The sequence below is a fragment of the Boleophthalmus pectinirostris genome, unplaced genomic scaffold, assembly GCF_026225935.1.
Source record: "Boleophthalmus pectinirostris isolate CB_2022bp ecotype Guang Dong unplaced genomic scaffold, ASM2622593v1 HiC_scaffold_14, whole genome shotgun sequence".
In the NCBI taxonomy this organism is placed as follows: Eukaryota; Metazoa; Chordata; class Actinopteri; order Gobiiformes; family Gobiidae; genus Boleophthalmus; species Boleophthalmus pectinirostris.
In genome coordinates, this window is record NW_026571047.1 from 9,704,928 (window position 1) to 9,723,896 (window position 18,969).

Consider the following 18,969-nt stretch of genomic DNA (forward strand, 5'->3'; position numbering starts at 1 on the left):
CTAAAAACTCCAGCATCAGAAGGGGCTTTTTCATGATCTGGTGCACCACAAGTCTCCGTGGGACCGGGGATGACTGAATCTGCAGAAAGAGACATGCGCTTGGCACCAGTGGCTCCAAAAATCCCCATCTATGTCCAGGAACTATTGCATTACCTCTGAATGGGGTACTCTAATAATATACTGATTAAGATTTCATTTGTCATTTCCTTCTTCGTAAAACTGCTCTTGAGGAGGTTTGTAGAAGTGGACTAACAGACTTTTTTTTATTGCATAGTTGAGGTAAACAGCCAAAATGTTTCCATCTTCTTACCTTGGCTGCCTAGGTCGGTCTTGTACTGTATATGGTTGACTTTTATTTTTCTAAAGGCAGAGCACCATCTTGTGGTGACATAGGGTAAAGACATAGTTTCATCGATAAACATTCAGAATAGGTTACAATTCACAGTATCTTAATGACTCGCTTGATATTAGTCGAAGTCTTCAAAGCAATAGTGCCATCTTGTGGTCATTTTTAGTAACTGTGGGAAAAGATACCATCACTGACATTGGACAAAAGTTTTCAGTTTAGTTTAGTAGTGGGTCAGAAATCTTTTCTCTGTGGAGGTTGTTTTGCTGGAATGTTCCACAAAATAGCATAAAATGTCAATCTCCATGGAAAGGAGGAGAGACACAAGAAACAAGTACTTTTTGCCATAAAGCCTGTAATTGAATACACTGAAGATAAAAAGTTTGTACTTCTGTATATTGTGCATTGAAATAAAAAGCAATGGCATTTTCAGGAGGCAAACAGGTGACGAAACCTCCACCAGAAACATAATGCAAATTTATTAATTCCTACACTGCTACTGAAAACAAACAGCCTTTTGCAATGCACGAGACCAATACCAATACAACACTAAACTGCCAAGATTAAATAAAAAAACATGAGTCATTTTACTTTCATAATAAAACATTTTTATTCCACAGCTTAAAACAGTCGAAAATTAAGTACATTTGCAACAACTGCTTGTAAAAATGTGTGATTTAATCTCTCTCATAAGTGGATTTTTTCTTTTTTCTCTATATTCTTAAATTTGTCCAAAAATATCTCTGGTTTATCTAAATATAATACTTTTAGGAAACTCTCTGCTGATTTAATGGTGGTTGTGCATTTTGGTATGGCTTTTACTGTAAGATTGGGAAACATCTCAAAGGCAACAAGAAATCTCATTGAACATATGTAGTCATCTGAGCCACAAAAACAAAACAGCTTCTATCTGTGTGTGGTCAGAGTAAATATACAAGAGCAGAAATGCTGATGTCCCTTTTAGTGTTTATATTCAAGCAAACTTTGAACTAAAAGTACTCCAGATGCGTGGGCTGTATTAAGAGTCAAGTTAACCATATGACAAACCAGGACACAGAAGGATAAACAAAAAGAATTCTATTTTTTGAATGACATTTGTCAACTTGAAACTAGAAGATAAGGCAAATTGTAATCAGAACTACTTAAATAGCTTAAACTATTTGATGATATTCATTAATTCCATATTATACTCCGGCAGTACTTACGCTGTTTTCAAAATATTGTATGGTTTATATTTGGAAAAAAAGGGGCTTGTGAAAACATTTTGCAGAATTTAAGACACATTTTGTCAACTTTTCAAAAATATACATTGTACAGAAAGGTTACATCTAGTAGTTTTGCCCTTGAAATGTCCTATAATTACACAAAATTGACTCTTGTGAGCTTTAAGTCATTTTAGAATGTCATTACTCTATCAGAAACCTCTGGAGTGGTGTTTTGTTTTATTCACGTGTTTGAGTAATCCTGTAGATGTCTGTCTACATCTCCAAAGCTCAAAATTCCACCTTGTGATGTAATGAAGCAGTAGTTTATGTTAACAGCTCCTTTTACCTTTAGCTCAGTAGAGATTGGCAAATCCAGGACTGAAATTATCCAAATGATACTAGTGAAGGTGTTTGGAGTTTAAAAACACAGTGGAGTACTTCCTGCATTACCACATGACATCACAACTCCGGGTATGTTTTTGATTAGGAAACAACATTATAACAAACGTATATCAGAAAATGGGCCCTTTAAGTAATAGCCATGATTCTGAACCTAGTTATGATAGTATCCACACGATTTAGGATTTTTAATGAACTGACAATAACTGGGCCTTCAATCTGCCATTCCATAGATTTACCTCCCGACATACGCTGACGAAACTGAAAAAGCTGAATATATTTTTTTAACGTTATAATACTCTAGAACTAAAAACAGAAACGTAACTTTTAAGGCCAAAGAACGAGAAGTGATTATATGATCTGTACACCGGCACAACATGTTCACTCCAGCAACATTGAAAAGTGGATATACCTGTCAGGAACACTAAATGAGGTCTACTGTATTGCACATAAAAAACAAGGCTTATTCAAGTTTGCATATGATTCAAATATCCCTCGAACGTGTATGGAACACTAAAATTATGACCTAAAAAATATGTGGGTAGATATTGGGCACTGTATTGAAATGACAAATTAAAGAGGCAATACGCAACTTTTCTGGTATAGGGTTCTGCTTGTCTCTGTAAAAAAAAAAAATCCACATTATGGCATTAATCTTCTCTATCATGCCAAGTTACAGGTCAGATCTGTGGAGAGGCAAGTGCGCTCACAGCCAAAACAAGCGCTTTTCAAGGCATTTTTATCATCAATATTGAAAATATTGAGTAGATGCGTAATATGCAGTTAATGCCATACTGCGGAACATTCCAGGCAAAGCGTTAACATCTCCATGGACTAGTGCTATCGTTATACTAAAATGTCAATCTTGTTTTTTGATACTAAGGAATACTCGATACTCAATACTGATTCCGATACCACTATACCACTCTTTCTTTACACTATACAATGTCACTTTCAACATTAAATTGTAGTACTTTCTTTTGTATTACCATGTGGTTTTACTGTATATCTGTGTACTTCCTCAGTGGTCTAGGGAGGTCCCATAGTGGTACGAGCCTATATACAGCTCAAGCTATTCAGGAAAGGTTCATTTCTGTGCTGTGAATGTAACTTTTTTTTAGTATCTATACTTGCTCAAAATTATATCTACCATATTTCTCGGACTATAAGTCACACTTTTTTTCATGGTTTGGGTGGTCCTGTGACTTATACTCTGGTGCGACTTATATATTAAAATTTGCAGACTGACAGCCGCGAGTGGGCGCTCTAGGCTCGTGTGTCAGTATGTAGTACTACTATTACTCCTGTACCACTGTCACTTCGCACTCTACTGCATATGCCTCCAGTAGAAATAGCCGCTGTCTCGCTGCAAATAGTGAAATATTCAGCCGAAAACAGTAATCAAGCAGCAAGTTTGGAGTGAGCGAGAAATTTATGATTGACTGGCGGAAAGCAGGGATGGAGAACACAGCGGGTGCGCCATGTAACTTTCCTGGAAGTCTCTGGATGAATCGACAAAGCCTGAACTTCAATGACAACCGAAACCATCCTGTCGGGATTCAGAAAGGCTGGAATAATTCTAACTGGAACTGATGCGCAGTTACGCAGAAGAGGAAGCTGAGCTCCGTTTACCTCACGCATGTATGGTTTATGTCCGGTGGTCGTGCAGAAGTGACACCGAGGATGAAGAATTCAATGGATTTAGTGATTTGGAGTGAGATCGTGAGTTTGGTAAACTTATGTTCTGTTGTTTATGCTATAATTATCTGAATAACTGTTAATATGTTATGTTAACATATTAATGCCTATTGTTGTTCTCTGTTCTGCTGTTATTACTATAACTTGCCTTTCAAGATGAAATGTCGGTTCCTGGTCTCTGATTTTACAAAACACATTTCCCCAAAAAGTGTGACTTATATATGTTTTTTCTTCATTGCAAATTTTTTGGCTGGTGCGACTTATACTATGGATACTTATAGTCCGGAAAATACGGGAGCTGCGATACTAGTTTTAGTATCGATTAATATCTGATTTTCGATAACCCTATCATGGACAAAAGCAGGCATCGAACCTTCTACCAGAAAAGCTACATTGCACCATTAAGTAATGATTGTACAAAAATAAACTTGTTTTAACACTGGACTAAATGTAATGTATCCCTTTATGAATGAAATGTATGTCCCTGTGTTTTAGAGGTAAAATTTGATAATGTATTGTATTGTATAGCAGCCATTTTGTAGCTCATACACAAATGCTGGTAAGGAAATTGTATAAGATTACATTCATAGGTGCAATTCTCTATTGTGCATATAAGGGGTTATCTTTAGTTACAATGAATGGAGAGAAAACAGTCTTGTCTTTCAGCTACTTAAAATGTATCAAGTGAATTTCCTCTCCAAAATCGGTCAGCATATTCAAAATCATTAAAAAGTGGGGTTTAGATTAGAAGGCTAAAAATATACACAGATTAGTGACATACTATTTTAGGACCCTTTTTTGATAATAGAAGGCACACAAACTACCACAAAAGTTTCATCAAATGTGCAAAAAAGCTCGTTTCCTCTTAAAAAAAAACAAACAAAGTGTCATTGTTGAGGCCTTGTCGTGTCCTTGGATAGAAATTTAGTTGTTTTTTAGGTGTTCAGATTCACAGATAAGATTCTTCTGTTGGCACTTTTTAAATGCGAGTTCAGACACAAGGCCAAAATGACAAGTGCGTTGCGCTTGTCTTCAGATAGTGTGCAGCAAATCTTAGAAAAATAAAGGTTTTCTGATTCAAAGCAGCACTTGAGTCCCACCGTAATTTTCCAGCATATAGTTCCCGATGGGTCATTCCGACACGGGAGCGGAGGTGGACAGTTTGGGAGCTTTGAGAGCCTGCGGATTGACGATGACCTGGATGACAAAGTCCTTCTGGATCTTGGTGTCCTGCAGGCGCGTCTTGTCCGTGAGGAGTTTGCCCGAGAAGAACCAGCGCTGGTGGGCGATGTCAATGTCCTCCTCGGCCTGGAGCTGCTTCTTCAGCTGACCGATGGTGTCGGCCATGCTGGCGCTCAGACGCAGGTCCTTCCCCGTGGACAGCCGCACCTGCAGGGGGCGCAAAAGGGGAGTGAGAAGTGGAAGAATGGTAGGTGGTTTCAAATAATGGGAAATTATAATGTAAACTTGGTGGAATTAAAGCTAAACTTGATCTGACAGAGGTGCGGGTGCAGTACCTTGAGCTGGAACTCCTTCTTGGGGGCAGTGGGGGGCTCAGGGCTGTCACTGGGCTCCTCGTCACTGCGCTCGGAGATAAGGTTGACAGGAGGGGCCAGGCAGTACACGGGCAGCTGGTAACGGTTCCCCAGCTCGTCATAACACTCTGTCAAAGTACCTTCAGAAAAAAAACAAAAAAACACTAGTGTCACTACAAATACTCTTACAACTGGACCAAATGCTGTAATGTCTAATCAGGTGAAGGCCCAAAATGTTCAAAAGCAATAATCAGGCTTAGCTATTTTAATTTCAAGTGTTTTAAAGCACCTAGTCTGAAACTGCAGCACTTTCCTCAACTTGAAAATTAAACTCAAGCAGTTTCAATGATTGTGTGGATTCAGTTTATTTTATTCATGTGTGTATTATTTAGAGACAAAAGAAATAAAAAATATAATAAATCAGTTAGCATGTGAGGCTGATTTTTTGGCTATTGGTTTGATTTAAAGTAAAGGCACTTGCATAATTTTGTATTTTATAGAAAATCACCAAGAGAGGCACAACTCAAGAGACACCGACTCCCCCTGCTGGTGCACTCAAACACAGCAGAGATAGGAAAAAAAAACAAAAAACAACCAAAACTCAATAACTTCAATACAAGTTGTTTTTTGAAGCAATAATGACTGACTTTGAAAGTAAATAAATAGAATAAGTTTAATGCCATATTTTGGAACATTAGAGGCAAAGCAGGTTTAAGTAAAGTAAAAATAGGAGTAATATGGATTTAATTTTAAAGGTTCTATATTCTCCTAAACTAACTTTTCACATTATTGCCTGCCCAGTGTTAAAATAAAACCCATCTATCTTTGCATCTTGAACCAGTTTTGGGCCCATGACACCGCACTCCTTTACCCCCCACAGAGAGCTCACCGTGGGGCAGGGTGATGCTGGCTCCATCCACGATAGCCTGGGCGAGCTCGTGGTCGTTGCACTCCAGGGCCACAGCTGCGGCCTTCAGGGCATCCCAGATCTCCTTGCGCCCCTCGAAGGCCGGAGCTGTGTCCCAGAACTCGTCTCGTTTGCTGCGCAGCTGGCCCTCCGTCATCGGGTAGTCGCTCTTCCACTTGGGGCGGTCCTTACGCAGCGGTTCATTGCGGCCTGACAGATGAGAGGAATGGACTGTTAATCTTTTGTATTAACATTTATTCTGAGATGGCTAGGAAAAGACTGGACACTAGTAGAGTCTTTCAATTATTATTTACCGATTTTTAGTTTTCAACTCCTATTTGGAGAAGTGTTGTCAAGTATTGAAAATCAGATACTAAATCAATACTAAAACTTGCTTTGAAACTAGATCATCATTTGAGCTGGTACCAATACTAAAAATGTCACATTCACAGGACAGTAATGAACCTTTCCAGAATAGATTTAGAATGATCTTGAGCTGTATCAGAACAAGTATAAGAGCACATAGACTAGTATATGCCCATGGACCACTATGGAAACTACTTGGATGACAGAGTTGGTAATATAAAAAGGTGCTACTTTAAGGTTGAAAATGACATTTTATTGTCTATAAACAACTGAATGTAATAATAATAATAATAATAATAATAATAATAATAATAATTATTATTATTATTATTATTATTATTATTATTATTATTATTATTATTATTATCATCATCATCATCATGGTATTAGAGTTGATATTGATTATCAAGTCTATTCCTTAGTGATGTCACAATACAAAAATTTCAAACTTGATTTTTATACTAATTTGGAATCATGCAACTTGGTCATGTTCCAGTTTGAAGTGGAGGTCTAGGGGCTGTTAAAGGCACATCTGTGGATGTAGTATTGAGGAAAACAGAAAAGCGGAGATTGCTGTGTGCTGTCTACATCGAATTATAAAGCATTTATTCCTCAGCATTTATTCCTTACAGATAGAGACATGCACATTCAACAAAAATTGCGACTGTGTGCTGGGTCCAAAGACAAAAATTGAGCAAAAGAAAAAAAGAGATGTGCACTGCAGTTCTTTGTGACATTTCAGGTAAAGCCCTTTTTCAAACAGGATTGACATGTCTGAAGAAGGGCTTAACCTGAAACGTCACATTGTGGTGTCACTGAAATTAAAATTTGTGAGCTTCAAAGAACTGCAATGCGGATCTGTTTCTTCTTTTGCAAAACTCCTTTTTGGATTCTAGGAAAGTGAGGACCGCTGCAAACAATTCAAAATGAAGTAGTTCAGTTTTTCAAGTTTTTAAGGCGTGAAAAAACAGGGACCACACCTCTAAGGTACTGTTTGGAAAAAACAGTGGGTTCGAAGAAAGCTGATCTGAGTCTTATTATAGTGTTTTGATTATATGTTGTTATTGCAGCAATGTTACCAAGAATGGAAAAAACAGGTATTGTTTAGTGTTGGTGAAAAAAACTGTGCTAAAACCAAAACTGAAAATTTGACACATCCGTAAACTACCTGAAAGCAACTGATTACAGACAATCAATATTTAAGGCAAATCTAAGTACATCTGTGTGGATCAGTGGCACGCTAGCAACGCATATGTATTCTAACCTCAAGTCGAAATGAGGAAGCAAAATTTTTCTCCCCAAACAATTCCCACAGAACCTTTACACATCAAACAAGCCACATGTTTAGACTAGCGCAAACTAATCCAAAGCTACCCAGCCCCACACAGATGCCCACACTTCCTGCCGGTAGGCTGCTTTGCCTGGTGCTACACTGGCTTAGGATGACCAGATTTTCAAAATAAAAAGCTGTATCATCCGGGTATCGTCAAAGTTCTCACAATAATATCATGGACCATCACAATATATCGAATTACAAGTCTCTTTGCTTAAATTAAGAGTTATGGTGCAGCAATAGCTAAAAAAAAAGACAAAGGGAACTACATAGACCTTGATCGTTTGTTCCATTTCAGTGCAGAAATAAGAAAGAACAGAAAGAAGAAATAACAGTTCTAAGCACTTTTAAATCTTAGTTCTTTGGGTTAAGTCTTGTCTCATTGTAAGAGGAAAAAGTAGCATATTCAGTTTTGTTCGCAGCCTTCACGAAATATCTCAATAAATATTGTACCGAGAGATTTGGATATTGTTACATCCTTAATCGTGAGCCTCCCCACCATATCGTGAGCTTTCCCACCATATCGCAATAAATATCGTAACAAGATTCATACCGTGAGACTTGGACATCGTTACACCCCTAGTTGGTAATAATAAAGTTGAGAAACAAGTGTGTAATTAAGGAAAATTGTTACGCACTGGACACTAATATGAGTCGGTATAGTCACGTTTTCTTTGCGTTTGGTCATTTTTAAGCAGCTTTTCTGTATTTTACCTAAACAAATGACGACGTATACTTCTCTTTACTGTTGGCAGGTATCAGCTTGGTCAAAAATAGGGACACCTTGGACATTTCTTGTATAAAACTGGGACAAATCACTAGTTTTGGATAAATCTGCTGGGACGGGGGACACAGGGCTCAAAACTGGGACTGTCCCGGGAAAATAGGGACGTCGGGTGACCCTACGCTTGCTGCGGCTGCATCCACGCTAATGAAAACATCAATGGGAATATCATTGTGTCTGAACGGGCCACAGGGAATGCTGGGAATGCTCTTCGTCTCCGTCTTATAATCATATCCCCCATACAGATTAATGCTTTCATGTCTATAAACAGAGGCCGCAAAGGGAAATGTTAGCCGTGAGCATCCCACTCTGCTCATGTCATCCCGAGCTAAAATTAGGTGATCAAGAATATCTGATACGTATGGAGGATCATTTATGTTCTGTACTCGCGTTTAACCAAGATTAAATTATTTATTTACACTATTTACGTTATGAAAAGTGTACACAAAATGACCTATGCATTATCATGTAAACGTTTATTTTGGGAGTCGCACAAAGATCGCTAGACGCCGGAATGGAAACAGGAGGAGACAGTTTGTTTTTCTTTGAGTAATTATTTATAGGCACTCGGATGGCTAAGGTGGTGTAGGGTTAGCACTTGGGGAAGATTGGATACTTTACAGAAACTTCCATGTTGGACGTTTCAAAGTACAAAAAAGGTAGTATTTATGAAGTAGTTTTGAAGTTGTGGCCAAAATAGCACGCACCATTACATTCCTGACTCTATTTTGTTTTGGCATTATTTTTTATTTAGTGTTTATTGGTGCGTTAAAAGTTTTCCAAGTTTAAAAGTGCTGATCATGTGGAAAAATGTAGGCAGACTAAACAGCAGCAAGTGACCATGTTATCTCTCTTAGCAAATGATCTACTTTAACATCATTACAGGGCCCATATTATGCTATTTTCGGATCTATGTTATATTGTTTCCTCATCAAAAACACCCCCGGAGTTGTGTTTTGTTTCACACACAACACAACGCACAAACACTCTATATTTAGGCTGAGCTCTGTTCCACCTTGTCATTTCATGTGGCAATACAGGAAGTGCTCCACTGTATTTTTAAACTCCATACACCTTCACTAGAACCAGTTGGTTAATTTTAGCCTTGGAATTAGCAATATCTTCTGAACAAAATGTAAAAAGTAGTTGTTAACTTGAAAACTACAGATTCGTGACATCATAATGTGGAACAGAGCTTTGGAGAAGAACACAGTCTAATAATAAAGGATTTCTCAAAAGATGTGTGAATGAAACAAAACACTCCTGGTACGTTTTGAGAAGGCAACAACATTCTAACGTGGCTTAAAGCTCACAAGAGTCCATTTAATGGTGAACTTGGTAACCTTTCTGGTGGAGAGTCTGGCACCCACTTGTCTCCATGGAGATGTTACTGCTTTGTTTGGAATGTTCCACACAGTAATGCATTATGGGTGTGAAACTGTTTGATAAGTGAGATAAGACAGACAAGATGGATGACACCTAAAATTGAATAAGTGAACGATAAAATGATGAATCCCACGTTATGAAACATTCCAGGCAAAGCAATAACATCTCCATGCAAGGCGGGCAGGTGGCATCCATTTTCAGAAAAGTTACATAATCGACCTACACCTTTAAACAATTAAAGCAACAATGTGAATCGCCTCTACTGATGACAGAAAAAGATCCAATTTAGACTTGTTAGGTTTTAGAGATAGACTGATATTTGTACTTTTTACGAATATCGGCTACAGGCCTTAAATCTCCTGCACTTACTCATTCCAGAATTTTTATCAAACTGAAAACACATAACCTAGTGATGTGATATACTTCCAAAAAATCTGAATATATTTGTTTGGAGGATAAGCCCCTTGAGATGTCTCGCAATCTCGTTTTCGAGGGGGTCCTCATAGTCATAACAACAGAAGACAGATACAGTAGGGACAGACAGTCAGCTACATAAATTCAAATAAACATAGAAAAAACAAAAACAAGAAAAATCAACACAACCATACACACACACTCACACATGACACAGAATAAGACAAGAGTTCAAATACAGTCTCAAAATACAGCAAGATGAACAACTAAATTCAACAAGAAGATCAAAACTAAATACACGGATTACGTAAATATTGCACCAGAGCATTTCTAAATGAAGGGACAGAATTTAATGCACGACTAGATGAGGGAAGATTGCTCCAATCAAAGGGAGGGTTATATTTAAATGAGTGTTTTCTAGGCATGTAACAATAACCGAAATATCGTGATATCATATCGTCAAAATTCTCACAATAATATCGAGGACCATCACAATATATTGAAATACAAGTCTGTTTGCTTAAATTAAGAGTTATGGTGCAGCAAAAAAGACAGAGGGAACTGCATAGACCATGATCCTTTGTTCCATTTCAGTGTAGATTACATGAAAAAATAACAGCTCCAAGATTTGGATATTGTACATCCCTAATCGTGAGCCTCTCCACCATATCGTGAGCTTTCCCTCAATATCGCAATAAATATCGTATCATGAGGTTCATACCGTGACAATATTGTATCTTGAGACTTGGATATCAGTACACCCCTAGTGTTTTCTAATTTGTTTTTTGACTCTTGGGACAGCAAAAAATATCTGATGTGCGTGGCGTAAACTGTAAGAGGATCTGAATGGAATTAAATATAGTTTGGGATATTCAGGAAGTCCTGGAATTGCCAATCTCTACTGAACTAAAGTCAAAGGTAGCTAACTTGAAAACTACCACTAAATGACATCACAAGGTGGAACAGAACATTGAGTATGGGAGATGTAGACAGACTAATAATAAAGGATTACTCAAACATGTGTGAATTGGCATCTGTGTGGAGACATCGGGTGCTCCAAAAGATTAGCAAGCCTTACCATGTACTGCACTCACAATTTGTGTATGTGCCCTCTGGGAGCCAATATGTCACCCCACAGCAAAAGACCAACCGCTACGCTAAATCTTTTATTCCTTCTGCCACAAAGCTTTTAAATGGAAAATAAATTTACTATTGTGTCCCCTGATGCATTGAGGTTTGACTGTATGGCGTGTGTTGTATGTATTTGTTTTTCTTTTTCTTTTATTATTTATGGATGGTGCACGACCAGAGATGTGTGAACTGAAATGCCCTTTGGGATTAATAAAGTTTTCGACTGATTGAGTGAAACAAAACACAACTCCAGGTATGCTTTTGTTGAGGTAACAACATTCTACATGACTTAAAGCTCACAAGAGTCAGTATTGCGCAATAAAGGACCTATGATATATTTGCTGTAATTGTAGCCATGCCTTTTGTAACTAGAACTTATCAAGAGGTGTAACTCAGCAAAGTTAACCCTTGTTTTAGCCCAAGCCAAATGTAAACACATGGAAAAAAGGCAATCTCGCAAGATCATTTTTCTCATGTGTGCACCGCCATACACATTTTCCATTATGTGCGTTAATGTCATGAGGCCTGCTCCATCAAACACGCAACACTTTGAATATTACCCACCTCTTTGCAAATTAAACCACAAACATAAAACAACTGTCCAATTCTACACAAGGATGCAAAACTTGTATCTCTTTCACCTCATCTTTTCCTGATAATGTTAACAACTTTGTGCCAGTTTGGATCACCTCGTGTAAACCATTTCTTTCATTTCTCATTACCAAGCAGCTGAGTCCATTGTGATTTTAAAGAATGCACATTACAAAAAAAGATATTTTGAGTCCAGACATGAAGCAATGCATTTCAGACCAATGAGGCAAGATCAGGGCGTTTCATTGCAGCGGGCTCATAAACTGTGCTGCCACGGGATGACGAGGTCCGCCGGTGAAAAGGAAACAGGCCAAAACACAGCTGACCATAATGGAGATTTTTGGACCAGTGAAGTCTTTAATAGCCCTCCCTGCTGCCAGGGCATGAGGCAAGGCAAACAGAACATAGAGTGAGGTGTGAAGAAAGTTGATAAAAGCGCATACAAGATTGGGCAACGTTTTCCTCTGGGTCCATACCATGAAATACGTTACATGTAGACAGTAGGTGCGTCTTATCACTGATGCATAGTTCAGCATTCTGTAACAGGAGATAAGGAGCCTGGTAAACAAGTTTAATGTTTTAGAAACAATAGGAAATATGGATGGTGGTTTCTGAAAGACCCTATATTACGCAAAATTGACTGTTGTGAACTTTAGGCTATGGTTAAATGTTGTTCATCAAAAACATACCTGGAACTGTGTTTTGTTTCATTCACACATGTTTGGAGTAACTCTTTATTATTAGTCTGTCTAAATGTCCAAAGTTCAAAATGCTCTGTTCCACCTTGTGATGTCATGAAATAGTTTTCAAGTTAACAGCTATCTTTTAGCTTTAGTTCAGTAGACATGAGCGATTACAGAGCTGAAATCTTCCAAATGATTTTAGTGAAGGTGTATGGCGTTCAAAAACACATTGGACCACTTCCTGTATAACATGTTGTGTTTGAGAAGAACTCAGTCTAAATTTGCAGGATTTGTGTGTTAAACGGGTGAACTAAACAAAACTCCGTGTATGTTTTTGATGAGATAACAGCATTAAAACATAGATCCGAAAATAGTGTAATATAGGCCCTTTAAAGGTAAAATTAAACCAAATATTAGATTTTTTTCCAGATCCACCATCTGCCTGCTTTCATTGAGCAATGTTCCCCAATGGAACATAGAATGTATCCAATCTTCAAAGATGACAAGTTACAGATCTGCAGCGAGGATCAACAACATCCATAGTTTTTAGAGGCAAGTTAAACAACAAATGCCAGATATGTGAAAGGCCACACTGTGGAACATTCCAGGCAAATAAACATCTCCATAGAGACAACGAGGTGTCCTGAAAAATTACGCAGTGCACATGTCATAATTAAATAAACAATAAAATGTCATAATTCTATAAAACTGACAATAATAGTTACTACAACATAAATTTAATCTGTGTTCAAAACGTTCACTAGACCAGGAGGACCACTGGCAGTTGTCCTTCTTGGCTCAGTTGGAGAAAGCTAGCTATACATTATTGAACTGAAAAACACTTCTTTGAGTCTGTTGTCTGTTGGATTTGAGTTTGGTTAATTATTAATGGTTAGTGAATCTCTTAGAATGTTGACAACACTCAAAGAGACACTATGACTTTTCTGGTTAAAGGTCAGCCACCTACTTCTTTCCTTGGCAATGTTATTGCTTTGCCTCGAATATCCCATAGTATGACATTTAACTTTTCTATCTTCATGGAGACAAACATGTGATGCCACTCGACCACGTTACAGGCAAGATCTGTGGAGAGGAGGCTAGCTCACAGTAAGAATACATGTTTTTCACTGGATTCTTAAGCAATTAAAACATATACTTGAATAAATGCAAGGTAAATCAGTATGGTGTGGAACATTACAGACAAAACAATAACATTTCAGAGACAAACCGGTGATGGACCCCCCCTGCAAGGAAAGTTACATAGTGCATCTTTAATTATAACTGACTCAAATACTGAAACATATACACTTTTGATTATTTTATTTTCTAAATAAAATTGCTATATATCTACTTATAGTCAGAAGCTGGGTTAATTAGCATTTCTCACACAGGGGTGGGCGGGTGTGAATTACGCAGAATGAGCTCCATTATAGATGTCGGTAACTCAGCGCGGCATGACCAGACTTGTCCGTTTTCATAGGTATTGAACGGGAGTGTCTGCTGAGCCAATGTGGTGGGAAAGCCTCGAGGAGAAAACCCAGAAACTTTGTCACAGATATGAAACTGTAAAAGGAACTGAAGGAAAGATGGAGTCCATAGAGTAACAAATAGGAATGTCAAGATTATTGGTGATTATTCAGGTTACAAAAGAATCATAACAACTAATAAAAACTAAAAATCATGACAGTTTTAGGAGTATGGCATTAAACTTGTTTATCTCCATGGAAACAAGCAGGTGATGCCAGAGTTACAGGTCAAATCTGTGGACAAGCAAATTTCAGTTCAACCTATACACCAAAAAAGTAAGCCTAAATGTAAAATGTGTTTTATATGTCCACTTGTGGCATATGAAAGATGCATGATGTACCTTTTCTGGGCATACGATCTGCTTGACTGGTCGAGATGGTTTTGCGTTGCCAGGAATGTTCCACAGTATGGCATTAAATAGATATCTTGTATTTTTCTTTCAATAATGTGCATTTTTAATACCTTAATGCATACATTTTTAATAGGATGGGCTCTCCTCTCCACAGATCTGTCCAGTAACTTGATAGAAGAGTTTAATGCCCTACTGTGAAACATTATGCAAAATGGGGAATAAGCATGAGACGGAAGTTACAAAGTGCACCTTTAACTTTACTTTTATGTTCAGAAAGTTTGGTTTCATAAAGCTGATCACACACTTGAGGAATGGCAAGTATAATAAAAGCAAAATGGGAATTTCACTGTTGTTTGTAAATGGTATCAATAATGGCAAAAAAAAACAAAAAACACTGATGTAACTAGGACTAGAAGATGTGGCAATAAAATAAAATAAATAAAATAAAAAATAGCTTTCAGTATTGCTTTCATGAACATAAACTAGACAGAATTTTAATCACAGCCATTAAACAATTTAACACAAGAACTAGCCCAAAACCATACTCTTTTACTGACAGAGATTTGGCTGTGGACCTCTTGATTAATATTCCCAAGCTGATTAATGATAAGAAATGACTAAATCTTGATTAAAATTAAATCAACACAACATTTTATTATTGTACCATCTGTAGTGGAGGCCAAGACTCTGACTGAACTTCCTCCTCTCTGGTATTGGAATGTGAAGAGTGACATTAGCATCAGTGGATACATGTGAGGAGGGACATAATGATCCACTTCCAAATCAAAGGCAGACACTTGTTTTTCCCAGTACACAGAAACTCCATTCTCCTGCTCTGTTTACTGCAGACAATAATGAGAAGAGCATTTCCTCTAAGTGCCATTACGACAACATCACCCAAGGACGCCTACCAATATGAAACAATGTACAAATCTATTGTCCCTGTGTAATGGCGGAAGTGTGCGTACTTAGAAAGCCTGGCAGGAGCCATTCAGTAACCATTTAAAACAAGATCTCCAAGGGATTTTGAGAGGAAGAGGCTTTGTTGTTTTCTGTTCATTAATACAGGAAAAATGTACCCTGTACGATCAGTTCCTGTCATGACAATTAATATATGCTGAGAAGTTCTAAATGTTGTCAATTTTTATAGATGCATTACAATTATAATATCTTAGTTCTGTCAATGAATGCTTTTTATAATTATTAAAATGAACTGTATGTAGCTTGACCTCTTACTGTTTAAAAAATGAGCTACAAAAACTCTGATTAAATAACATCAAATTATAACGTAAATAAAATCAACATCATGCCCAATGTTTCTGTTTATTAACTGACCTGAACATGTTAACCTTGCATATTTGGGGACACAGATAGGTCAAACTTTTACAATTTAAAATCAAAATTGTATACAGTTCCTTTAAACACTGGTATAGGAATATAAAAATGTGTACAGTAATGCAAAACATTAAGCCTACTAAGCCTCATAAACCATTTTATTGGGGCGTTCAGCATGAGAAAGCTTTCATTTGTAAACATTGATGGATGCTTCAAGAATTCAACTTTAGGTTTTTTTTCTGAATGCCTAGTTTTATAGAAACTTCAAATAAGACCTTTATTCATCTTTACTTTACCAGAGAAGCTAGACCAGAAAACTGCAGAAATGTGGTCCAACCAATCAAATGCTATAAATTTGCTATTGTCCTCGTACATTCAGATTCTCGGTCAAATATAGCCTATAGTAAAGTCTATACTGAGAACAACAAGGCAGAGGAATCTATGAGAATCAGCAGAACCACAATGCATTGGTGCCAGTCGGGAGTAACCACTACAGTCTTTAAAGCCACATCAGAAATAGGCCACCACCAAAACGGACCATAATCCCACATTGAAGACAGCATAGTGCCAGACATGATTGCTTTTGCGGGACTTAGAGGGTGGCTGCAAATTGTTGGGTATTGTTGCAGTGGATGGGACTGTCAGGTGGAGGATCTGACTGCAATTTGTGGCTGTGTGGGACGGCTGAGCTGCAATAGGTGCTTACCCTAAATAGCACAAGAGACAGACGATTGTGCCCAAGATTCCCCTGACTTTATCTAGGAAGAATTAGGGAAATTTTGGAGAGTTAAAGGTGCACGGTGTAACTTTTTTGGAGAGAGTCCGCAACCTGTTTTGTCTCTATGGAGATGTTACTGTTAAATTGGGCAAGGTATAGTATTAACTCATCTGCCTTGCATTTATTGCTCAAAAATATCTTTAAAAACATAAATTCTTATTGTGAGTGGACCCACCTCTCTACAAGCTTGTCTCCATGGTGATTTTAAGTTCATGGTCATACTGTGGAACATTCTATGCACAACATTCTAGACAAGCAGGTGTTGGATGCTCCACCAAACAAGTTACACAGTCCACCCTTAAATTCATTGAAAAAATCTAAGGATAACATGTGCCAAAACTGTGTAGAGTTCCACTGTCAAAAGTATCATAAATCAAATAATAACTGATACAAAAACAAGTATTTCAACTAGATGCTCATTTGAGCAGAAAAGAACCTTTCCCAAATAGTCTTAGAATGACCTTGAGGTGTATCAGAACAAGTATAAAACCAGATAGACTAGTATACACCCATGGACCAGTATGGAACCTACCTGGACCACTGAGGGATTACACAGCTATGAGGCCACATGGTAATATAAAATAAAGTTCTATGATGTAATCTTGAAAATCATATTATATTGTATAAATAACAAGTGTTTATTATCATTGTGGTATTGGACTCAGTAATGAATATAAAGTCTATTCCTTAGTATCAAATAGAGTTTGAAATTTTAGCAGTGAAACTGTGTGAGTTTTATTATCCAGGTAAGAGATCACATCTCTTTTTCTTTCTCTTTTCATTTCATCACTTCATGCAAATCATTGTCACCACAGCAGCCAATAGTGTTAATTGTTTATTTTGAATATTCCTTCTCAAACTAGCTACATACTGTCTTGGATCCTGCTTTAGAATTAGGGCTGCAAAATTAATTACAATCCCAAACCCTAACATACACAATATCTTCTGCATCAAAGCTGCTAACCCTGTAATTTAGATTTGTACAAATATGGTCTGAAAAGTGATTCTTGTATTCATTTGTCAGTTCTTCTGTATGCGTTTCACAAATCTAATCGTAATAGTCATACTTTTCCAAAAAAATATTGCAATTAAAATTTCTCCCCTGATTGTGTAGCCCTATTTAGGATGCTTTCAATCAATACTGACACTACTACTTCACCGCTGTGGCCACAATGACAATGTGCTCGTCTTAGATGAAAACTGAACTGGAGACTGTTCTGTTGGTGGGACAAATACTGCGCCATAAGTTACAACTAAATAATTATTCCTTTACAATTTAGTATTTAGTGCAGAGTAAAGTAATATAACCCAGCCTACCAAAGCATATATTAAATTGTAATTTGCATATAAAAATATATAAGACAAAAACTACACTATACATGTAAAATTGCACAACACTGAAATACTGTCAAGGTTGAGTCATTTCAAATCTATTCCAAACAAAGATAATCTTACATAAAAGATTTAACACTGCAAGATAAGGCTACACTCTCGTTTTGTTTTATGCAAATTAACAGCCTTTCTACGTTAAAAAACTAAGTAGAGGAGAAGAAACACAATCATAGGTAGTTAGTAACTCGAGACCAGGCATCAACCCTGTAACATTATCTGTCATTAAGCAGTCTTGTGTAGTTTACAGTTTACACAGGGGGCCTATGTAATTACGTTATTCCAGTGTAGCCTAGTCTCCACCACCACCTAGACTGAATTTACATGCTATGGCTGTACCGTGCTCTTACCTCCGCGACCATTCCTTGATGATCCTCGACTCGGCGTGTCGTCCCAGCCGTCCAAGTATCTCCCCACACAGCCTCCCATGATCAGCGGGCTGGGGCTCGTCTCCCGGGCGGGCCACTAGCTCAACCGGGCGCCCATCATCGCAGCAGAGGAGGTGGATCGGTTCGGTGAAATCAAGTGGAGAGATCGGGCTGCTGCTGCTAATGGCTAACAGTGAGCTTAGCCAGCCACTACAACATCAGTAAACACAAACTTCCCCGCGATCCAAGATATTTCTCAACACCGGGGCGTTTTACTTGACTCTTTGGGTTGTGTAGTGGCATCTCCCCGCAGTCCTCGGCGTGTCACTCGGGTTTCTTGCCGTTTTTTAGGGAGGTTTGTGCGTAGCTCTCCCAAACTACTTCCCTCTCTGATGTTGGGAAAAGGTGACTACTAGCACGCGAGCTAACGCCACCGAACTTT

The 18,969-nt window shown here is 37.9% G+C and overlaps 1 protein-coding gene across 1 annotated transcript; it reads right to left on the reverse strand.

Annotated features, from left to right (window-relative positions):
- Nucleotides 1-931: 931 nt before the first annotated feature.
- On the reverse strand, nucleotides 932-18,962 carry ubtd1b (ubiquitin domain containing 1b). Its single transcript, XM_020924237.2, has 4 exons — nucleotides 18,510-18,962; nucleotides 6,073-6,300; nucleotides 5,166-5,323; nucleotides 932-5,037 (listed from the first exon to the last, which is right to left on the reverse strand). The coding sequence occupies exons 1-4, from the start codon at nucleotides 18,586-18,588 to the stop codon at nucleotides 4,780-4,782; spliced, it is 723 nt and encodes a 240-aa protein (XP_020779896.1). The 5' UTR covers nucleotides 18,589-18,962; the 3' UTR covers nucleotides 932-4,779.
- Between the last annotated feature and the right edge of the window lie 7 nt (nucleotides 18,963-18,969).

Bases quoted from the DNA above. Each gene is read 5' to 3' on its own strand.
- ubtd1b (XM_020924237.2), bottom strand. From the start codon at position 18,588: ATGGGAGGCTGTGTGGGGAGATACTTGGACGGCTGGGACGACACGCCG. The intron at 5,324-6,072 runs GTGAGCTCTCTG...TTTTTTCTGAAG, and splicing joins CAGCATCACCCTGCCCCACG to GTACTTTGACAGAGTGTTAT. The intron at 5,038-5,165 runs GTACTGCACCCG...CGCCCCCTGCAG, and splicing joins AGAAGGAGTTCCAGCTCAAG to GTGCGGCTGTCCACGGGGAA.